A 23102-nucleotide genomic window follows, 5' to 3' on the forward strand; every position below is an offset into this window, starting at 1 on the left:
CTCAAGCTTTGCAGCATACTGTGGAAAATTGCGAATGATGCAGTACACTAGAAAATGTAAAGAAAACTTTAAAAAAAAGTTCCATAAATGCAAAATATATTTATCAATGATCTATTTTTATCATTTACTACAATAAACAGTTAATTTTGCAAAATGTTTTAGTGTGCTAAAAAAAATGCAGACTTAACATTCTGGGGATGTCTCACTCTTTGTCTTAGTGATAGCCAGCCTTACTTGTTGATTTACTCTCCCAGTGATAGTGGATTGTTTGTATATGGTCAACAATATTAAGAGTTATAGTTGGGGAGGGGAGGGAGGAGGATTTCAAGAGTTATTCACAGATTTTCCATACTTGCAAAGGGGTCCTGTGCCCCTAACCTTGTGAATGCAGAGGGTCAAGTGACATTAATGTCACTCACTCACCTTCTCAAGTTGAATTCTGTGGAACTCTTGTCTCTTCTGCCTTCTGCATTTCCATATAGCCATCTCTACCAGCTTCCTGCCCAGGTCGTTGACCTCTTGTGTCCAACATATCCTTCCTTGCTTTCCGATTACGTTGTTGGCCTCTTACATCTGACACGTGCCTCCTTTCCTGCCTAGGTCGTTGACTTCTTGTATCTGTCACACCATCCCTGGTTTCCTGATTACGCTGTGGGATCTTAAATCAAACATGCCTCTTTCTTCTTGCCTAAGTCTTTGATCTCTTATGTTCATTATGTCCTCCCTGACTTCCCTAATATACTGTTGGTCTCTTACATCCACTGTATCGTCCCTTGCTTCAAGGCTAGGTCGTTGACCTCTAACATTCATCAAGTCCTCCCTTGCTCCATGATGACTTCTTATCTGCATTGACTCTTCTTGCAGCTTCTGCTGCCAAAGTCTCTTTTCATCTTCTTGATGTCTTTGCTCTCCATGTCTGCACATCTGCCTTTCCACTCTGTTACAAATGCATCGTCATCCATTCCTGGCACAATAGCATTATCCAAAGTATCTCGATGCCATATTTCCACACCAACACTATTACCAGACATTGGTTTAAAGAGTAGTCTTGACATCAGCTCTTGCAACTGACTTTGTTCAACCATAATATTCCACAGTTCTGTAAAAAGGATAAAAAAAACCCCCACTGCTTTTTTGCCTGTTAGAACACTAAACCTACAGCATGCTTAATGTGATCATTTAACATAACTGACAGAAAACTAACAATCTTAATATGTCAAGCTTTAAAATATAAATTAACTAGTTTATAAGTATTCTTTACAACTTTTGTCTCTCAATCTCTATAGTGTTTATCAGGTTTCTTTAAAAAAATTTTTTTGACAAAGCTATCAATAATACATTGCAAAATTGTTACACTCCAATATTACATTAAAACACTCAAATCTAGGTTAGAACACCAACCCTTTTGAAAGCCTTTTGCCAGGAATGTGTCTCTTATAGCATACATAATTCACTTCTTCAGCCAGGCTAACAGCACTCAGAATGTTGTCACTCTTTATATCTATGGGTGTAATATCATGAATTTTTACTTGATAGTCACACAGACCTGAAAAAAAAAAGAGTTCAGTTTAGATATGCCTATAAAACAAGGAAGGAAAACATAAAGCTACTGAAAAACAATGTAACGGCCAAGTATTCAATGAATGCTTTATAATCTTGTCATTAATATCATGCATCTCACTTCAATAGGAAAAATTAAAAAGTACAAAAAAAGATGATGTTGGTTAAAATAAGGACAATATACCAGCCCCAGGGACTGCAAGCAGAAGTGTCAAGCTATTGTTTATGTGTAATTCACTCCAGATGATGTTGCTATGAAATCCCTTAGATGGGATACCACCACAGCTTTTTAAATGGCTTTACAAAAAATTATCTCCTTCCCTATGCCCCCCATTAGCAATTCAGTGCTGGAAGGAAATGTCCCTTCTTAAAAGGTAAAAAGACTGATCCTAGCAATTATACCTCTTTCAGTCTACCATGCAGTCATGGAATCTTTCATACAAGACATATTAGTTGCGCATCTACAGAGAAATTAGTGTTACTATGTTTTTCGCCACTGGAAATTTTCCTTAACTAAAAGCCTTGTCTTTATGTTTGTGTATTTTTTAAATCTGGTATTAAATGTCTGCAGATATTTGGTTTAACATCAAACAGGTGCTAGCAGCTACTTGTGCCATAGGTGATTAATTAATCTTTTAATCTTAGGTCAGTCTGACTTGGGGTGTTGGGATGATTTGACATGGGATAATCTGGCCATTGCAGGAGTCAATCTGACTGGCTGGAGCAATGTGGTTTGGGGTCTGAGTGACCAGCCCTCCAAAATTTGCACACTTCCTCTCCAGAGGCTCTAAAGAAAAATGAAATTTAAAACTCTTGTTATATAACCATTTTCTCAATTACACCATCTGTAACTTACTCTTGACTTTAAAAAAAAGTGTATGTCTTAATGGAAATCTTGGTAATGTATTGAATCTTTGGATTACACCCTCCACTTTTGCTTTATAGTCTGTCCATTTTTGCTGTTGATCTGTGTTTTCCATCATTTGCTATTCCTTTCTCAACAATCTTTTCCTCTTCCAATTCCAAAGCATATTTTTTCCCTTTGTTTTCATTTTCGCTAACAGGTTTGGCCTCGGTTTCAATATCAGCACCAGAAGTACATCCAACTTCCATCGCCGTGCTTTCTGAATCTTTATTTTTTGCCATCCACAGGTTCAGAACCCAATTTGTATCAATGTCATCTTTATTATCGATACATTTATTTTTTTCAAGGTTTCTTAAACTCATGACTTCTTCCATTTCCTGAATGCTACTAAGACTTTTTCACTCTTTAATCTTTCTCCTTGCTATCATGAAGCAGAATTTGTTTCGAGGTCGAACCTTTTCAGACAGACGTCTCATTCATCACTTATTCCAGATCAGCCTACTGCTTTCCTAGCAACAACGTTGTACTAACACCAGTAATGGACAGTAGCTGGTTATGATTTAGATCATCATTTAGATAACAACGGCGTTTTGAAAACTGAAACATCAAGCGTGAAATGGACTTCTTTGCCTAGCTAGAAGTTGCGCGTACGCCGTTTAATAACTATAAATGAAGACTTGCTTCGTCTCTTCTGATACTTGCAGTTCTATTAAAGTGCCTACATGGAAAAAGGGGGTTCACGAGACACCATTTTTACCGCTTCAAAACGATAAAAGGGATCAAATTAAAGAAATAAGCAAAATTTTAAGATATTTTATATTTATTAAATTTTTAAAAAATTATACTAAATACCCCCAAACTAATTTTTGCAGTGTTTTCTTACTCCCTTTTGATCATTTTTTTCCCGATTTACAATTTGTAGCTAGATCTGAGTAGTCGTCCCTGTTGGTGCTTGTGTGGATTAAGCGGACTCGAAGTTTACGAAATTTTAAAAAATAGCATTGTTAAATACTCTCAAACTAATTTTCGCAGTATTTTCTTACGCTCGTTAAATCTTTTTTTTTCCCATTTACGATTTGTTGCTAGATCTGAGTTGCTGTCCCTGTTGCCGCTCGTGTGGTTAACTCGGGCCTGTGTAGTATTGTGTTGCAAGTGATGTAGAAGACGATCGTGCATCAAGACAATTGTTAACGGTAGCAGAAGTTTCCTAGATAAATGAGTGAGATGGAGTCCAACAACGATGATGATGATAACATGGCTGATAAAGATATAAATCTTTCGGATTTTGATGAATATGCCATTGCTGCTGAGATGGATTTTGACGGAGTGGACTTGGAGGGAGACATTGAAACGCCCGCAGAGCTTGTGAATGATTTCGATGAAGATACCAGTGATCTAGACGCCCTAGAATTAGAACTTGCTTGTGACTCGGTTACTCACGTTGAGAGCAACGTCAAAACAGTAGCCAGCCATATCTCCTGCAGAGAGTTTAACAAAGACACAAGCAAAAAGAAACTGTCTTCTGAAGAAACCGAGAAAGAATCAAAAGTATTTAGACCAGACGAAAATAAACTTCACAAAGATGAAAGAAGTAGCGACGAAGATGATGAGAAAACTGAACAAAACTGGGTTAAAGATCTGTGGCAAGCTAGGAATGCTAATCCTGAAAAATGTAATCAAGAAGCCAAAACTAGAGGTGGACTTTCATCACAGGAAAATTATGAAAGCATGTCTGTAATGAAAAAGAAAGAAAATGAAATAATAAGCAAATTAGAAAAAGATTTAGACAATAGAGAAAAATCACAGCTTAGAAAGGAATTTAAAAGACTGCAGAAATTAAATCTGAAAGAACTGCGTATCCCACCAAGTGTGGAAAGCTTTATGATGCCAGTCTGCTGCAGTGATGAAAGTGAGTGCTTTATGTGTGTGTGTTGAACATTTACCAACATATTAAAAAAAGTTGAAGTAGAAAACTTAATACTAACAAAATTGTTACATAAAGAAATAATGATCATGATCCAAGTGCAGTAAGCATATAAATGCAGTCTAACTGCCACTAAAGATTGCACCTACACTGCTGCCATTGTGTAAAAGCCTTAGTTATTTCACTGAATTTATATTATTATTATGACTAGTAATGTTTCCTATGAATATATAAAGTGCTATGTACATCTAATTAATTGAGTACAACTAAATCATGTAATTTAAAGAGCATATCTTATATTGATTCTGAAAGAAATGAATTGTTGTGAGTTAGACACAACATAATTTTAAACATTTCTTTGTAGGTGTCCGTGACTATCAGGTGAGAGTTCATAATTTTCACCTGAAAGATATGAAGAACACATCTTTTTTCAAAATCATCTGCCTTGCTGAAAGTATGGCAGTCACATTTTCAAAGAACAAGCTAGATGAGAGTGATGACACAGAGGAAAGGTATAGTTAATCAAGTTAATCAAAGTTTAATTTGATAAAAATGCAAATTCATAGGTAGTTACTTTAAATAGGCATATTTACATGCAAACATTTACTTACAGGAATGTATATCCATTTGATTTATGTGCATTTTTTAGTTCTACAGATATACATGACATATGACAGTAAAATGTTTATTTACTTGACTTATACCATTAGGCATCTGGTAGCAAGAATGAAATCAATCAGAATAATATCTAAGTATCTGTTTTATTTTTTGGCAAACATTTTTGCTGATATGCTAACCTAAACACAAATGTAGCCAGACATTTACACAAGAACATTCCTTCATAATAAGACTCATTTCATCATCAGCAATATTAGTATTGTTATATGTCTTAAAAACTTCCATGCTCACAAATTTCAGTATAGTTACTAATTTGTTTTTGTTTAACTGTCATCTAAGGTTCCTTCCTTTGCAGAGTGCTGGATATATTGGTACACAGGCATAATATTCCACAATTAATGGTACATCTTCATTCTTTTGAGTTTGTCTGCAATCCTGTTGCATTTGAGGTCTGGAGAAGAGAAGATGCAGAATTTAAGACTGGCTCTAATATGGCTGGCAATGCACCAGAGAGGCAGAAGGAAAAAGGTCAGTCCCAAAGTTTGGTGATGCGTGCTAGTGCTTTTTTGCTTGAAAGTAAAGTGCAACATTCTTGACTATTCAGCTGAATATGTGCAGTCCAGAAGCCATATTTAAACAGTGGATGACCAAAATGCTCCGAACTGTAAATGATCCAGCGAAGTAATTTCTTTTTCTTGTCATTGGTTGAGCTCATAACAAGGTACTAATTCCTGACATCCATTTTCCCCTGTGCACAGTGGTCAGATTAGTGGTGTCATGAACATAGAACATCAATATACCTAAAGAAGTTATTATTCCATTTTGACAGTTGGCCGTAGCCATGACAACAAAGAAATATAACAGATTTGTGTTGTCAGCCTGTAAAGGTTTTTATTTTGCAGACAGGAGCAGAGGGGAGGGGGGAATGTTGTTTACTCAGATTTTAGGAATTAGTACCTTGTAATGAGTTAAAAAAGTCATACAAGTTTTAAATAAGTTTTCACGAGTTTCCCTGAAGCAAAAACAGTTTTTTCGCTTACTTTGCATTTCGCAAAAATAATTTTGGAACCAGGATTACAAAAAAGTCTGTGATCACAATGTCTAGTCCTGTAGGTAGTGGATTGTATTGGTCATACACCATGTAGGAAAGAATAAACATGATTTTTGTTGAAAGAAAAATAACGTTATATTCCAAATGAATAAAACAATATACACTTATCTTGATGTATGTACTTCTGTCACATTGGGTTTTGTTTGTTTGGTTTTTTTTTAAGAAATCTGGAAAAATTCTTATTCTTGGCTCAGTGTCTTCCTGTTTCTGTGTAACTCCTATGAAAATTAGTTACTGGGCTCTGATGTGATTTAGTCCTTTTTTTTTGTTTACTTAGTTTCAGAGTAAAACATTATTTTTTTGTTACTTAAGTGGATGCAAATGTTTGCACACTACACTTTGAGTCATCTATGCAATGTCAACTGGTAGTTGTTTTACATATAAAAGTCACTAAGCATCATTAACATTTATGGATGGTCTGTATTAATAGGAATGCTGACATAATCTAAAGATTGTTTTATCTCCACAGTGTTGTTCAAGGTGACAAGAGATTACTCTGAAATGCCTGAGCACTGCAAATCAATCTCAGGTATGGTGGACCATCATCACTTTTATTGTCTGTTGTTTGTATCTTCTTTTTCCTTTTACTCAATCCTTCCCATTTTTTTAAAGTTTTCAATTTTTCAGAACCTTTTTTCAATAGTATGTTAGTTTAGATGGTATTTCTTTGATTTTTGTTTGTCTGTTATAGCACTCACTGTATGGAGATACTATCAGAATTGCCTTTCTTGGTCAACAAAAATAATGCTTCTGTGAAAAGTGTTCTCCAAAATTGTTAATTGCCAACAAAAAATATGAAAACTTTAACTATAAGTGAAATATTCCACTAGCAATATATTTCTACTCAGCAAACATTTTGTGGGATTTATGTGATAAAACTTATAAAGGTAAGTATATATGGATATCAGCCAGCAGATCATGTGTGCTTATTCTGGATTTTCTAATGAAGAGACAAGTATAAGTTGTTCGAAAAGTTTTCAGACTGAATGGTGTCCGGATAAGCAATGAAGAAGACAAAGGAAAGTTTCAGCTGCAACTAAGGCCGATCGATTTCTTTGGCTGTCACTTTATACTGTCTTCACATGGATTCAATTTTGATTTACACTACTGAGATTTTCTACATAGAGCAGCTGTTTCATGGCTGTTTCGTTTATCCTGCAATAATTAAGGTGGACCATTTATTAATCCTGAGCACAAAGCTAGTGCTTTTCTGTCATGCTGGTCAGTTACTTCTTGCTGTATATTCAGCGTTTTGAATAACTCAGTGACCTCACCTCACTGCCCTGGCCATCATCGCTGGCACTTTTGCCAAACAGCCACTTGCTGCGATCAAGTTTATGGGACTATGCTCGAAATGTTTGGGCATTTTTACTACATTGTCTACTGATATGTACACTATGTTTCATGTTTCAGGCACAGCACTGAAAAGGTCCCTGTTTCTGATTAACTTGCCACCAAGCATTGATGAATTTACCCTCAGGATTGTCTTCCCTAAAGCCATCAAGATTGGTATTGCAAAAGTCTCTCATACCATCAGGTGAGTGACAGATTAGGAAATTGCACACAGGCTTGGATTATTTCAGCAAGAGTTTCGATCCTACAGTGGTATGGCTTTTGTACCATTACAGCTGGCATACATTATGGATCAGCATCAGTTTGAGAAATGTGAAAAAAAAAATTTGATGGCTATTTCTCTTCTTGTAGTAACCTGGACATGGAAGACCAAAAATAAGCTACCATAAAGATACTATTGTTGACTTAAATTCTTCACTGCTATTCACAGATAGCTTCATCATACACGTTACAGCAGCTCGGTGGATGTGAAGGCACTACGTTTCTAGATTGTAATGTTTCTTTTGTGGGCTGCTTCATCTGAACATCATGCTGAAGCACAAATATAAGCCTGAGCATCTGGGCAATTCATTGATGCAAAGTGAAGTTATACAGTTTGCTCCATTGTTCCTGGTTTTTATTTTATGGTTTTTTTCTTGGTAGAATCTTGATGTCTACTTGGCAGACTTTACTTTCTTCTCAATCAAAACTACAGAACGACTGTTGGAAGACCAAGTATCACAAGCAGACAGGAAATGGAGTGCAAATGATTGGTAGATGATACTGTAGTGTAGCTGTCAACTGGACAGACATTGGAATGAGTGCACATGCAACCAAACGCAGTATTAATACATTTAAGCACGAACATGGTCATTTTGCTGAACACAGTAAACATTTGGGAAGATGTAAGAGTCCAGACTTTAATACAACATGAGTGCTGCAGAAAAGGCAGGAATTAGTGGCCCATGTTGCAGTTGGATGTATTTTTCTTCAGTGTGCAAAAGACACATCTAAGAGTCAAATTGAGAAAGCTTGTCATAATTTTTCCTCATGTTTTACTAGTTTGATAACTTCTTTCATATACTGTCACTCTGTCAGCGGAAAATTGCAAGGACAGACTCACAAGATAACACTTTGAAGTTATTGACAGCTGTTGTAGCCATATTCAAGGTGGGAAGTGGTAGACTCAGACTGACAACCTCATGGTGTGAAGTTAAGAGCACAAGCTGCTGCTCTTCCCGTTGTCTAGAGAGGATTAAAATCAGTGGGAAGAGAAAACAGATTCTGGAAGAACTTATTGCTGTACTTATCTGCTCATTTGTAGAAGTATGTTCCTTACTTCCCAGCCATCCACTAGCTTCCAAATCTGTGCCTGGCTTCTTTATTTGCAGCAACTAAAATGCCTTCCATTGCTAGTGACCAGAAGGCCAGGAATACAAGCCTAATTGAAGCACCAGTTTCAGTTTTTGCCGACTGTTGGAAGTAATTTGCATCCAGCTTGTGGTCTTGTTGCATTTTTTTCACTTTGTCTTTGAAGCATTGGCTTAACCCCAAACACATAAGCGGGTATGACTGTACCATCTTCGTGCCTTAATGCATGTTTTCTAAAATAAAATGTTGAAGGCTCTCATAGATGATAAGGGCTTTGGCTTGGGATGTTTGCATTGCAAACAGGTGGGACTTCCTGTTTAAGATCCTGTTCTTCTGATTAAATGGCGGACGCATGTCCAGTTTTCAGAGTAGTGTTTTATTCTGCAACACCACTTCACTTGCAGCTGAAGAACTTTCAGGCTCTAATGCATGCCCTGGACTATCAGCTGAAAAGGATTGACAGGGTGTCAACATGTTACATTTCAGAATTTCTTGCTTATCTGCCAGCGTTGCATTCAACTTTTCGGTGTTGTTGAGCAAAGCGTAAAGACATGGTATGGTGGAGGACCATAATACCAAACATGCACCAAGCATTATCAGCATATCCTGTCAGGAACTGAAACAAGTTTTTTTTTTTGTCTTTATTTTCTGAGATTGGCATGATGAACTGTTGTTTATGCTGATGGCAGAGCTTTTTTTTAAAAAAAAAAAGAGCAGGACTGTACAAGGCACATCAATTAGCTCATGAACTGTTTTCAGAAGCATTTGCTCACCAGGCCATATTTACAAGGCAAGTTTTGGGACATCATTATGTGCACCAGAAAATTCCCCTTTTATTGAGACAGGATGTAACACAGCTGCTGATCAGCACTCAAACTTTACTGAGAGCCTGGCAGATGTGTTTAATTTACTCCAAGTACCCTGCCTCTGAACAACTTACAGCTGCTAAACAGAGGACACTCAAAACCACTCCAGTTTTAACTGATTAGGTTCTTTGAAGTTATCAATGATCCTGGCTCTTTTTGTTGCAGTTCAGCAGTGGTGGAAACCTCCAATGTAGAGGATGTGTGGCATTGCCTTAACAGTTGTCTTCAACTGGAGATCGATCACAGAGAGATTTCCATGAAAGCTATGCATATGCAGCTAAATGGTTTGTTGGTTAAAAATCAGTTTCCCTGACTGTATCTTTTATGTGTGTGGATCTTTGTGCTTTTTGAGATAATGTATGTAGTGCTTGTATGCTTTCTCTTCAGAGCATCACAATTTCTTTATGATTCTGAATTTGAAATTGTGTTTTTTGATGGATGGACTCTCGCTACTTGTGCTTTGTCTAAGCAAATATATTCCATATTTTTTTTGACTATACTACCTAGAAACGATGCTATTTACATTTCTTTGCCTCCCTATTTCACATTTTTTTATGTGGTTCTTTTGTTTGAAAAAAAAAATTTTTTTTTGGTCCAATAGAAGAGGCACAGAAGTGGAAAAGAAGACTTGAGCAGCCTTCAGATCAGTCAGATTCAACGCCATATGTGTTTTCGTTTGATAGAAGAGTGCACAACATAAAAGCGAGAGAAGGAATAAGCTGCCCTTTATCAGACTCCACTTTTTCAGAACATGAATCTTCACATAGGCTGGGATACCCAAACTATGGATCACTGGGGGAGGTACAAAACTGGCCTACAGTTGGGTCAACAGAAATACGGACAGCATCCTACAAAGAGGAACTGGGAATGCAGTCCATGATATCACCCAAACTGCCAAATATAGCCAATGCACAAGTGTCTCAGCAGCATTTTGAAACTCCTACACCAGAAGAGGTGATGAAGACTTTGACAGAACCATCTGCCCCAGCAAATATTGGAATTATTCCTGGAAATTGTGGAACCTCACATGAGGTCAGCTCATCAACAACAGCAAATCCAGCAAGAACAGATTTGCCATGTGTGCAGGAGACAAAGAGCTCATTGACAACACTAGAGCGCAAAGATTCTGAGATTAAAAGGCCACCTTTGCTTCTGAGAGCACTTCGTCAACAAGTCACAGGCATGATCAAGAAAGAAAAAAGCTCAGAGAAAGCTGAGACAGAAAAATCAAGTCAGAAGGACAAAAGTTCAGAGAAAGCTGGGACAGAAAAATCAAGTCAGAAGGACAAAAGTTCAGAGAAAGCTGAGGCAGAAACATTAAATCAGAAGGAAAAAAGTTCAGAGAAAGCTGGGGCAGAAAAATCAAGTCAGAAAGACAAGAAGGAAGAGAATAAAGTTCCCAGACAGGCAGACACAGATACAGATACAGATGAAGTGAAAAAGGAGCAGAATAGCTCAGGAGAAGAGAGAGAGAGGAAAGGGAAAAAAGAGAGACAAAGTCGATTCTCCAACAGAATTGGAACCAGAGGAATACAAATATCAAGAAGATACAAATTCTGGAGCAGGGAAACAGCAGTGGACAGAGGTGCGTGATATTCTGGAAAAAAAGCGCAAGGAAATTGAGGAACAGTTGGTGAAGAAGGAAAAAGAGAATGCCATCCAGTATGAGCTAAAGAAAAGAAACAACGAGAGACCAAAAGAAAAAACAGTGGACAATCTGAAAAGAAGGAAAACAGAAACTGATGAGGCAATCCAGAGAAGGAGGAGAAGGGGTGAAAATGAATCACATGCACATAGATCACGCATGCAGCTGGACAGAGAGCAGAGGAGATCAGCACAGATTGACGATTTTATAAAACCAGGTAAGTGTTAAGTACTGCGGAAAACATTACATTGTCTCATTAGTGTTATGATATTTTGTGGCTTGCCTTCATCCATTCTGCAGGTGGATATTCATTTACTTCAGCTACCGACTGTGATGCCAATTCCCAATACATATGCATGTCAACTATAACAAAAACTGAAGGACAGGGTTACCTGTGACAAAGTTAGTTAAAGCTTAACACTTTTGAGGAGGAGAAGTGGGTTTGTGTAAACAATAAAAATAATTGTAAGAAACTTCCTGTAGACTTGTTTTTTAAACCAGAGAGATCATTTTATCCTACACTGGTTCTTCATGCCATAAACTTAACTTGGCTAGTTCCATGCTGGCACCATTTATAGATCTTATGTATAGTAGCATATATCAACAGCGAATTTTTAGGATTGTATTTCTTTGAATATTAATTAATTGTTTAATAAATGTTCTCAAGGCATTAATTTATATTGCTTTTATGCAAATTTTACATTTCCTTAATTTTCTCTTTAAGTTGATTTCAACACTAATTGCATGCCATGTTTAAGAAATATTTTGTTATTGGTTTGGATAGCACATCATTTAAACTGATGTGTTTAATTATTCCAGCTCCTCCAGAACTGGCACATAAAAGCAGAGGCATTGAATGGTCAAAGCGGAGCCTAGACACTTCTTTCCATCCCCAAGGCCTTGTGACAGAGCAGGAGACTGTCAATCAGCAGCTGATGGGGTCCATAGCTTCAAGAACTGGTCGGCTGCAAGAGACATTTTACAATCCGGCAGCCATACCTCGGACAGCATCATCAGATGTTGCATCTACAGTCATTAACACACATGGGCATCAAATGCTTGTGCCCCTAACTAGCCAGAAATGTCCAGATACATTGAGTGGAATGGCGAGAATAAATTCACACGATGTCAACCAGCATGGCAGATTTGTTTCCATGGCAGCACCTGCTTATAGCCAGCAAGCATCCTTGGATGTCTCAAGGCTTTCAGGTCAGTCATCAGTTGGTGCTGTGTTGAGTGTTGACCAGCTGCCATCAGGAGGGTTAGCACAACACGGGTTTCTTAACCCGGCCATGCAGCAGACCCCTAAGAGCCGACTGACAGTGCAAGAAGCAGCTCTAGCAGTAGTTGAAGAGCTGGTGCAGCAAGGTCAGTCTCGTGACCTGGCGATGGTGCAAGTGCAGCAAGCCATGGCAGGGCTCCACACACCACTCTCAGGGCACCAGGATTCTGTAGGGAGGCTCGGTGAGCCTGGGCAGGCAAGACATGCCTCGGTTATTATGGATCATCGCCATGGAACTTCCATGCTGGGGCAAGAGGGCACAAGCCATCAACCTCCCAGTATACAAGTCTTTGATTCCACAGCAAACAGGCTGCCGCTGGGATCTGAAACATTCCAGCAAGCACAAAAGAAAGTTATCAGCAAGGATACACCTCTTGTAAATCAACAAAGATCTTCAGACATGCTGAGTTCCTTGCTGGAAGTCCCTGAGCAGGGTTTGACACTGGAAGAAGCTGGGCAGAAACTTGTCATACAGCTTGTTCAGCAGGGCCTGCCGATTGATGTAGCTCTGGCTAAAGTGAAGGAAGTTACAGCAAGCCTTTTGGAAAATAGGTCTGCAGAAAATCCAACTCTGCAACAGCTTCATCAGCTTGGCATCAAGAGTCCAGACAAACAGGAAATCATGTTAGGTTTGGAGACAGAGAAAATTAGTAGTGCTTGGCGAGGTGGAGGATTCATCAGTAGCCAGTGCTACTTTACAGAAACCTACTGTCAGATATTCAGGCACAGAGAACTTGTCCAGTCCACATTCTAGCGGGAAAGTTGCTTTAGGTATGATCAACACTGTATCTCAGACAGCTGCCAACTTTGGATTATCACCAGCCAATATGTTCTCAGGAAGACCAGTTGTTTCATCTGCTGTCAACACAACTTCACAGCAGTCTGCAACTTTTGGATTGTCAACAACAAAGAACTTCAGCAGCCCACTAGCTTCAGCTGCTGTCAGCATGACATCGCATAAAGAATTGGACTGTGGATCAGTCAGGGCAGATAACGTGAACAGAGGCCTCTCGGGCAGATCAGTGTTTTGCCCTGCTACCAGCAGTGTATCTTCCCAAAATGTGAACTATGGATCAGTCGGGGGAGATAATATAAACAGTGTAGTCTCTGACAGGCAAAGTGTTTCTCTTTCTGTTAGCAGTATGTCACAGAAGGCTGCCAACTATAAATCAGGGGTGGATAATCCAAGCAGCACTTTTACAGGCAGACCAGTTATGTCCACAGTTGTCTGTGCTGACTTGCAGAATATGGCAGATCTTGGATCTTTAGGAGCAGTTAATCCAGGTGGTTCGTGGTATGGCAGACCAGGCACGTCTTCCACTGTCAGGACTGGTCTGATGGCGACAGAGGAGGTGCAACTGCTGGAGCATGACAGACTTCATGGTAAAGCCCAGGACTTGATTAGCTTCAGTGGCCGTTGCATGGCTGACAAGGGACTTCAGGTAGGAGAATGCTGGATTAGAACACATTTGTGTGTGTTTTTGATATGTATGTGTTTAAATATCACGTTTTGTAGGTAAGATGCAGTCCCAACTTGATTTTTCTTCAGTATCCATCCAACACAAACATTGTGTGTGGGGCAAGGAAGGCTATTTATGGGGATATATGATCCCTAACATCTGGGGACATCTGCCATAAAGTGCAGCCAGTGGCTAGGTTGATGAGATAATGAGTTGAGACTGTATTATGGAATAAAAATTTAGATAGTATAGTTTTCATAAATTGGACTATTTTTAAATGTTAGTTTATAGCATTTTGAACATCTTGGAGGAATACTTTGGATTTTGCAGCCAGCAGAATCACCTAAATTTCCGTAAATTTTTTGTCTAGAGAAGTTTAGCCAAGGGAACACTTTTTTTTGTAGGGTTGAGAGAGAGTGTGAGAGAGAGAAAGAGAGGGAGAGAATGAAGAAATAATAATAACAGTTTCCTTGTATATCGCCTTATCCTCCCCTTTGAACAAGCTCAAGGTGCTTTACAGCTGACAGATGGTGGGACATGAAAATAAGCTGACATCAGAATGAAATGACTGTACTCCACGTCAAAGGTCAGCGTCGACACACACCCCAACACAATCTGGAGGTCAAATATTAAACATGTCATACAAGCTGGAATTCACTCCATAGCAAATACTGTTCCAAATAGCACATCCAACTAGATGGTACCAGTCCCACTGAAATGACAAATGAGCCCAGCACACGCAAAAAGTTCACTGATCAACAAAGGTCAAGCGGACATGAAGCTCACTGAAGTGGGCCGATTGTCAAGTCTGCATGTCAAAAGGGAACTGTAGCCACTGAAATAAAGAGGCACCACACTCCACACACATGATGGCAGGCCCGTCAAAAACATATACAATCACAAGTCCAACACAAGGAAGATGTCAGATAAGACAAAAATACAACAGTGCTCTGTCCCCTTCAGCCATTTAAACAAGGGGCCATAACTAACGCTCTAGTATTAGAATAAAAGAACTTGAGGGCTAATATTATGTTAAACAAATGCCTTGTGTGCAGGCTGCTCAGAGGACAGATGTTCAAACCACTTCAGTAAATGCAAGACTTGAGCGAGCAGACAAGCCATACTCTTGGAATCAGTGGAGCAATGATAACATGGGGAGGTCATCAAATGGGCGTCAGATTGAACTTGATCATCCAGCACTGCGTGGTCATCAAGCAAGCATGGATCAGTCTTACTCTCCTGTTCATTCACAACAAAATATTGCAGGTACTGAGGTGGGCCCTCTGCCATCTATGCTGTTCAGAAAGACCCTGGGGAGAGATATGTTGCCAACATGTCATCAGGAGGACACCTTAAGAGAGATACAATTTCAGAGGGCTGGGCATCATCATGACAATAAGGAGTCTCGCTCTTTCGTCAGCATAGCAAGAAATGAATCAGAAGAAAGGCAAGATGTGGCATCCTCCCAGATGAGAATGTCTCGAGAAAGAGACCAGCCATCTCAGCCGAGAGGCCAGAATGTAGAGGTCTTTATTCCTGCCAACAACCAGCTATTTCATTTTGCCCATCACAGCCAAATGTTAAAAGAATTTGGACACAAACCTCTGGAAGAACCTTGCCACCATTCCAAGATGCAGTGGTCATCATTTGAAAGAAGACAGGTTGAAAATGTGACAGATGGGAAAAGAGATCAAAGACTGGACAAAGGTGTGAGAAATGGGGACAGAGATCAAAGATGGAATGAAAATGTGAGACACCCACAAAGTGATCAAAGATGGGATGAAAATGTGAGACACACACAGATAGATCAAAGATGGAATGAAAATGTGAGCCACTCACAAAGAGAACAAAGATGGGATGAAAATGTGAGACACCCACAGAGGGATCAAAGATGGGATGAAAGCTTCAGAAATGAGGCCAGAAATCAGAGATGGCCTGAAAGGGAAGAGATGCATCAACTTCAGCCTCAGAAAATTCCAGAGGGTTTTAGGCAAAATCACCCAGACAGGGAGGAAGATAGAGTGGACTGGGGTCCCTCTGATCAGATGATGCGAAATGATGACAGGGGCACACAAAGCACCATCTGGAACAACAGGTGAGTCACAGGTGCAGTGATTTAGCACAGAATAGCACCTTGCACAGGTGAGTTGTTTGTCAGATGTACTGTGTTAGCACAAAAATACCTTTAAACAGACAAAGCATAAAATATATCAGCATTTACATTTTGATATATATTTGCTTGTTTGGCATTTGGATTACTCTTGCCATTCATGGTTAACCTCTTTTACCTTTGATTGTGTGCATATGTGTGCTTGCTTACAGAAGGGACAATTATAACCAAAGGAGAAGGCAGAACTACTGTTGACAACTTCTTACCGCAAACACACAGATCTGAGTGGAACGGTCTGGAGCATAGAGTACAGAAGACACAAGCAGGTGTTCCAAAAAGCACTGAAAGTTTTGTGGTTTTATGACAGTCATCCTGCAGAAAACTAAAGATATGTGTTATTGTTGGAATTTGTAAATCTGGTTAAATTTGTTTTACTTATTGGATCATTGGAGCTATACAACATGTATAGGGAGACTGACTGGTGTAGACTGATCTCAATTGTGATACCTGTCATGATTTTCTCCTAAATACAAATAAGTAAATTGGCATGCTCAGACTAGCCTTAAAAGGAATCATACAGGTAATTCAGCTTGCAGGCAGATTACTGGAGTAGTATTGTCATCATTTTATTATAAAAATGTGTGGTATTTACTATTGTGCTTAGGGGTGGGGATGGGTTAAGGCTTATAGATTGAAGTGAGAGCTTCTAGCATCTTAAGGTGATACCATAACAGAAAACCTAACTTTTTGTGACATGGGAAAGGTGGTTTGACCTCTTTCCAGTTCTTGAGGTTTGTATCTCATGAAAAGAACACTTCTTTGCTCAGAATTTATGAGTTTAATATTTTAAGTTCAGGCCTTGACCTTTGATTGTGATCCTTAGGTGGCCACAAATTTGAAGAACTTTAAAAAAAAAATCATAAAGTGTTAATGTGGCAGGAAAATTATTCAAAATTATCAATAAAGTTCAAAGCTATGAGAAAGAAATCGTTCCTACCTCATTCTGTCATAAAATAACACTTTCTTTTTAATCCAAACAAAATAAGGTATATCAGATCTTATTTCCATTTACTATCAAAATACAAAAAGAATAATTTTGATAAAAGCTTAAGCAAAACAGATGATCACCAATATGCTATGTACTGGCTTTCATGGTTACACACTGTTTAGAAATGAATAAACATAATAAAGAACAACTTTTGTGTCAGAAATAAGCTAAAAAAAATATTCAAAATCATTGTCTTTGCATGGGCGTTTGTGTTGCTATTATTTTTGAAAGCACATCCAGAAAAATTCAAATCTTCAAATTAATATTTTTCGGCAATCATGTTAAGGGATGTAACTCTTTTCATAAGATTCACCTCTCTAAATGACTGGATTATATCCCTTTTTTTGTAGTAAAAGTTATTGAATGTGATAAACACTGGTGGGCAGCAAGGGCTTAATGTTTGTTGAAGAGCCAGACATTTGCCTGTCTCAGACTCAAAGAGCTGAATTAGTATTTTGAATTTAATTTTGCACTTGAAAGAAATGGCATGAGGTTTCTATTTTGAATCTAAAAATATTGGTAGTGAAGTTTGTGGTTTAAAGAAACAGATATTAAAATTCCCTAAATCAAACAACAAATTTCCTGTACAAGATTTGAGAAAAAAGAATTAGTCAGGACTCTTATGGTCTGCATCAGACTAGAGTTAGTATGTGTAAGTTGTCCTGAGAGGTTTCATCATGTGAAAAATTTGTTAGTTCCCCCAAACACATTTCCATGTCAAACAGGTTCATTCTTATTGTGACTTTTCCTAGGTGCTTTCATGAATGGAGACTTTTATCTGTTTGTTGTTTTAACCTAACAGTAGAGTGAATGCTATTGCCAGACTATAAACATTAAAACACAAACCTTACCTTTCAGTCCGTGTAGCACACCAGTTCAGACCAAAACCATTCGTACCCATAAGGCAACGTAGTAATTCATTGTTAACTTGTTTAATGAAACATTGGAATTAACACAAAATACACATATTCAGTGATTTGTTTTCCTTTTTGCAAGAATGGTTAATATTTGAATTTAATGTGTGTGTACCAGTTTGTTTACAGTGGTGTTCATATTCCAAAAAAGAATTTCCATTATAAATGTTAAAACAGAAAAATATACCACAATCACATTCTGCAAAACATTCAATAATTTGCTGAATGTTCTGTGCCGGTATGTGAAGGCATGTTTCTGAGGAAAGTGCTAGAAGGGTAAACCTTCAAATTGGACAGTTTGACAAATGTGCATGAAATGTTATAAACATTCCCACTGAATACAAATATCAGAAAATTTACGTAAATAAAAACATCTGTTAAGGATTGAAAAAAGACAAAAACCATCAGAAAAAATATTTACAACGTATGTGAAATCATTAGTAAAACTGTCTGGTTCCTACAATAGCTGATTAATATATGTATACATTTCTCAGCTTGGGAACTGGTGCTGTCGGTAAAACATATGCACTACTTGGGATCAACCATTTTTCTTTTTATGCAGAACACATTTGATAAAAATCACCTGTGAACAGCAGAACAAGAAAATGACATCTTGCTTCTTGGTCTGGATGAAGAATGAAGTTGCCAGAAGTGATTCACACTGAATGGTCTGCTAGTGCCGAAATCTCCACCCTGCTTTTTTCTTATAGGTCTACTAAAATGTAATTTCTTAGCCGTGAGAAATGCATGGCAAGAAAGTATTCACAATACGAAAACTGGAACGGCAGTGAGAAATAGCTTTCTTAAGCCATGTTTGGCTTTTTGATGATATCAAATTCTATTTTCCAGACCAGTAGCTATGTAAATAAAATCTGGCCTATCATTGATCCTTTCTGCCCCACTGCAGTTGATCATCTTCATTCTATTGGGCTGGATCCTTCAACACTGTGCCCGTGTGTAGAGATGCTCAAGACCGCCCAGCTACAACTGACCCATAAGGTTGGGCCTTGTAACCTCTCCAGACCAGACGCCATAAAACTGGTTGACAAGTGTCATACCATGGTGAACACAAAAATGGCCACTGTACTGCTGAACTTTCTGTGCAGTGTCGGGCTGTCCAGTTATGGTTTTATGTTTTGTTGTCTTACAGCTCATTTTACACTGAGGATTTTTAACGAAAGAATTTTGACAACCAAAAAAGAATTATAGATGAATGGTTGATTACAGTCTGAAGTAATGTTTTATGCTATTTTCATCTTGAATTTTACAAACTTTGAACAGTGCTTATTTTTAAAATCATATTTCTTTTAAGCATCTTGTTTATATTCATACAAATTAGCTTGTAGGTAAACAATGAGTAAATTATAGTGAACTGTGCTCAAGCAGATTTCCCAAGCATTTAAGCTGCAAAAATATACCCTTTCCAAAAGTTTTGCTCATGGATAGTGTTAAAAAAATTTGGATAAAATAACTACCAAATCTTGAAGTGTATTTCTTAAATTAAGTGTCCAAAAATTGAAAGGAACCAGACTTGTTTGCATCATTATATTACATATCAAAATCTATTATAGGTACAACATACATTTTTTTAAAGCAGCACCTCCAGTATTTCCACCACAAAATCCTAGTCTTTAACGGGTTCTTGTTTCTGTGTCAGCAATGAGGGTTACATAAAGTCAGTTCAAGATTTCTCACAAATATTGTGTTCTCTTAAGCACATTAAACAGTAACGAGTGAAATACAAAACCATGTATATATCTTCTGTATGGCAGAAAGTGCAAAAGCATTGAAAGGGTTTTTACTTGTCTAGCATATTTTTACTTGTGCAAGAAAATACAGGGCCTCAGTAGCACATATGTTTACCACTCTGATGTAAGGTTTGCAAACATCATCTGCAGAACAAGACACCTTCAGTGTCACATTCTGGAGGAAGTTGCCAAAGATGATTCACACTTAGAGGTCACTTTATGGAGTAGCTTAAAAGTCTGGCTGTTAGGATGGTGCTTCATGTGGTTAACTCTAAAAGTTGTAGAAGACAGCATGCGAGTTCCACTGTGTGCTAATCTTGTTGCTGTCCACTCTCAAATAAAGAAAAATAGCATTCAAGCTTTGGCATTTTCATTATCATGGGAATATGTCAAAAGATCAAAACTCGTCGCATCTTTGATGTCACAATTCCAAAAAAATGACCAATATTATGTTCATCAAACTTGGCCTTATTTGCACTTAAACAGAAGACATGAGTCCCTCTGAAAGTGTTCAGAGCACTTTCAGAGGGTTGATGTCGCACAAACATTGTCCGTTTCTCTGCTAAACACAAATGCTTGCAAGTGCAGAGGTTCAGACTTCACAGCATTGGTCTGTAAACAGTATTTCCCCATAAACTGTTTGTGCAAGTAAACATCAGAGTACCATTCATAAGGTAGCACGTTTATCATTGTCATAGCTTGGCAAACTCGTTGGTTAAGTGAGTGCAAGATTTGAAGGCTTCACAGCAATATAAGCTCTTCAAACTTCCCAACAAAAGTTTCAAGCATTTGCTAGAAGTGATTTACATTTCATGGTCTCTTTTTGGAGCAAAGTAAATGCTTCACTGTAAAACTGCTCTTCCCTCTTGGTTAACTTTTGTGTATTAAGAAGTACAGCCCATAAGCATATGGTTGTTCAAAGATGTTATTCACAGCTCTAAATTTTGATGAAAAATGAAGCAGCCCTGCTGTTTGACTTCCTATCAGAAAATTGCTCCAACAAGATGACCATTATTATGCAAATCAAATCTGGCCTTGTGAACTTCACTGCACTTCTAAAAAGACAACAATCTGTCTAAATGTAACAAATGTGCCAAAGGTGATTCACTCCAAGAGTCTGTTTTTGGAGCTACTGCATTAAGCTGCAAAATAGTGTTTCACTGATTTACTCTAGATATGTTAAACTGAAGAAAGAAAGTTTGAAATCTTTCCACTAAATGATGATAACAGATTTTACATACAGCAAGATAAGGAGTGACTGCAAATTTTATTAAATTAAAGAATTTTCTGTTTTCATTTTCCCCATTCCCTACTATATGCAAACAATATCAAATTTATATTATAAAAATAATTTAACACTCTGATATTACTATGTAGCTCCAAATCCTGACCAGAATGTTGTGAATCAAACTTGACCTCACTTGAACATGTCCATGAAGTTCAAATAAACACGAGTTAGTGGGTAGGCACTTTCCACTTTCTCGGGACCTGCATTAATCTGTGTATTCAGGTCCTTTATCCACACTCTACGTGTGGGCAGTTTTACCAGTTACAAAGCGTAAAATAATAATATTCATAAAATAAAATATACATACACCAGTAATTCAAGAATCTAATCTCAAGTTTACTCTCACCACAACAGACTTGAGCAGTTGATGGCTATGCAACAAAATTTGACAACTATTCAAAAATATTTTACATAACTTATTTTGCTTAAAAATCACCGAAGTATTGATAAACTCGTCCCATTCTTTCCATTTTAGTTTTGTTCCCAAAAGTCTAAAGGTGATTATTCATCTTACTGATAAAAAGCGGGCAACAGGTTTTTTCTTTTTTTCACTGGCCTGCATGTTAATTATCAAAAGCAGTAAAAGATAACTGATAGCATTAACAGCTGAAGCTCAGCCTGAAAAAAATATTTTGATGTGAGACATGAGTAAGGCATGCAAAGTTCCACTGTTTGATCTACAGAGATGGTGCAGTGAATTTTTAGAAATGATAAGTGGCTTGAGAAATGTACAGGCTTGTAAGTCTGTTTAAATATGTTTGAAGCTTCTTCAGTTAACAGTTATGTCTTCTTTTCATCATTGACTTGCAAATGTTTCTCCACTGTTAAACGGAAAAAACCCCAAAATTATTAAATCAATATTACATATGTAATTTAACACTATCAGTTTTGGTTGTGTATATAGAAGGCTATGTTACACTTTTTGCCTCCAAAATCTGTGTCATAGATGGGTTTCCCCCAGATCTCAGAGTTAAAAGTGCTACAAACTACTTCTGACTACCTTCTTCCTTTTAGTCTACTAAAACCTTAAGACTCTAACTCAAAATTAAAACAGTTTGCATGGTTACATGCATTTTTTTTATCACATTTCATGCATAAAATGGTCAAATTTTTATCTGGTCTTTAACTCAACTGGAAGAAAGCCTCAAATGTTGTATTAAATAATGGTGTGTAAGAAATTCAGTTTGTTGCTGTTCTTGAAGTAATGCAAAAAGAAATTATTAAAAAAGTTTCTGCTGTACCAGAACTGCACTGAAGATTCACAAAAGTAGAACTCTGATGGTGATGAAGTCATGATTGCTATATATAGGTAAATGTGATTTTTCAGTTGATGAATGGAAACATGATGGAAAAAGATGATGTGTAAGGATTTTTTTTAAATGGATGTGATCACAAGAAAAACTTTTTTTCGAAAAGATATATGTATATGACTGAAGGCAGAAGGGGACATTTAAGAAAAACTTTGAAAAAGATGCCCACAGACACTCTTTGGTTTACTTCCTATAGGTACTGTAACCAAAACAGCACACCTGATGCTGACTGCATGCAGGTATAGTCTCAGAATCAACATCTCACTGTCACTGATGTAACTGCATGGGATCAAATAATCTCATGTTACATCCAGAATATCCCACTTTCTGAATCTGAAGAGAAACAACAGTCCTCAGCCCGAAAAAACCAAACAAACTATGCAGACACTCGAATTATCTGAGCAAATAATGTGACTGAGAGCAGTGTGTGTATTCTGTATACTGCATGTATACAACAGACATGCAGTCAAGCCCTTCCTGACACAACAGTAAGGATATAATGACTGCATGTTAGGATGCTCACAGTTGTGTGTAAACCTATGCCCATAAAGTTCTACAAGTCACTAACTACAAACAAAGCAGGCTATTGGATGACTCAATTATTTCCAACTCGACCACGACAACTTGACCAACCATGAGACAATTTGATC

At 37.7% G+C, this 23102-nt stretch overlaps 2 protein-coding genes across 2 annotated transcripts; both read left to right on the forward strand.

Annotated features, from left to right (window-relative positions):
• Positions 1-3331: 3331 nt before the first annotated feature.
• On the forward strand, positions 3332-12896 carry LOC112563854. The gene is made up of 8 exons (XM_025238291.1): positions 3332-4334; positions 4714-4861; positions 5323-5495; positions 6548-6607; positions 7492-7615; positions 9813-9931; positions 10249-11509; positions 12112-12896. Exons 1-7 carry the CDS (start codon positions 3641-3643, stop codon positions 11238-11240), a joined length of 2310 nt encoding a protein of 769 aa, XP_025094076.1. The 5' UTR covers positions 3332-3640; the 3' UTR covers positions 11241-11509; positions 12112-12896.
• A 418-nt stretch (positions 12897-13314) lies between these two features.
• Positions 13315-18499, forward strand: LOC112564063. The gene is made up of 3 exons (XM_025238673.1): positions 13315-14016; positions 15090-16129; positions 16357-18499. The coding sequence occupies exons 1-3, from the start codon at positions 13348-13350 to the stop codon at positions 16397-16399; spliced, it is 1752 nt and encodes a 583-aa protein (XP_025094458.1). The 5' UTR covers positions 13315-13347; the 3' UTR covers positions 16400-18499.
• The last annotated feature ends 4603 nt before the right edge of the window (positions 18500-23102 follow it).

The sequence above is a fragment of the Pomacea canaliculata genome, linkage group LG1 (genome assembly GCF_003073045.1).
Source record: "Pomacea canaliculata isolate SZHN2017 linkage group LG1, ASM307304v1, whole genome shotgun sequence".
NCBI lineage: Eukaryota > Metazoa > Mollusca > Gastropoda > Architaenioglossa > Ampullariidae > Pomacea > Pomacea canaliculata.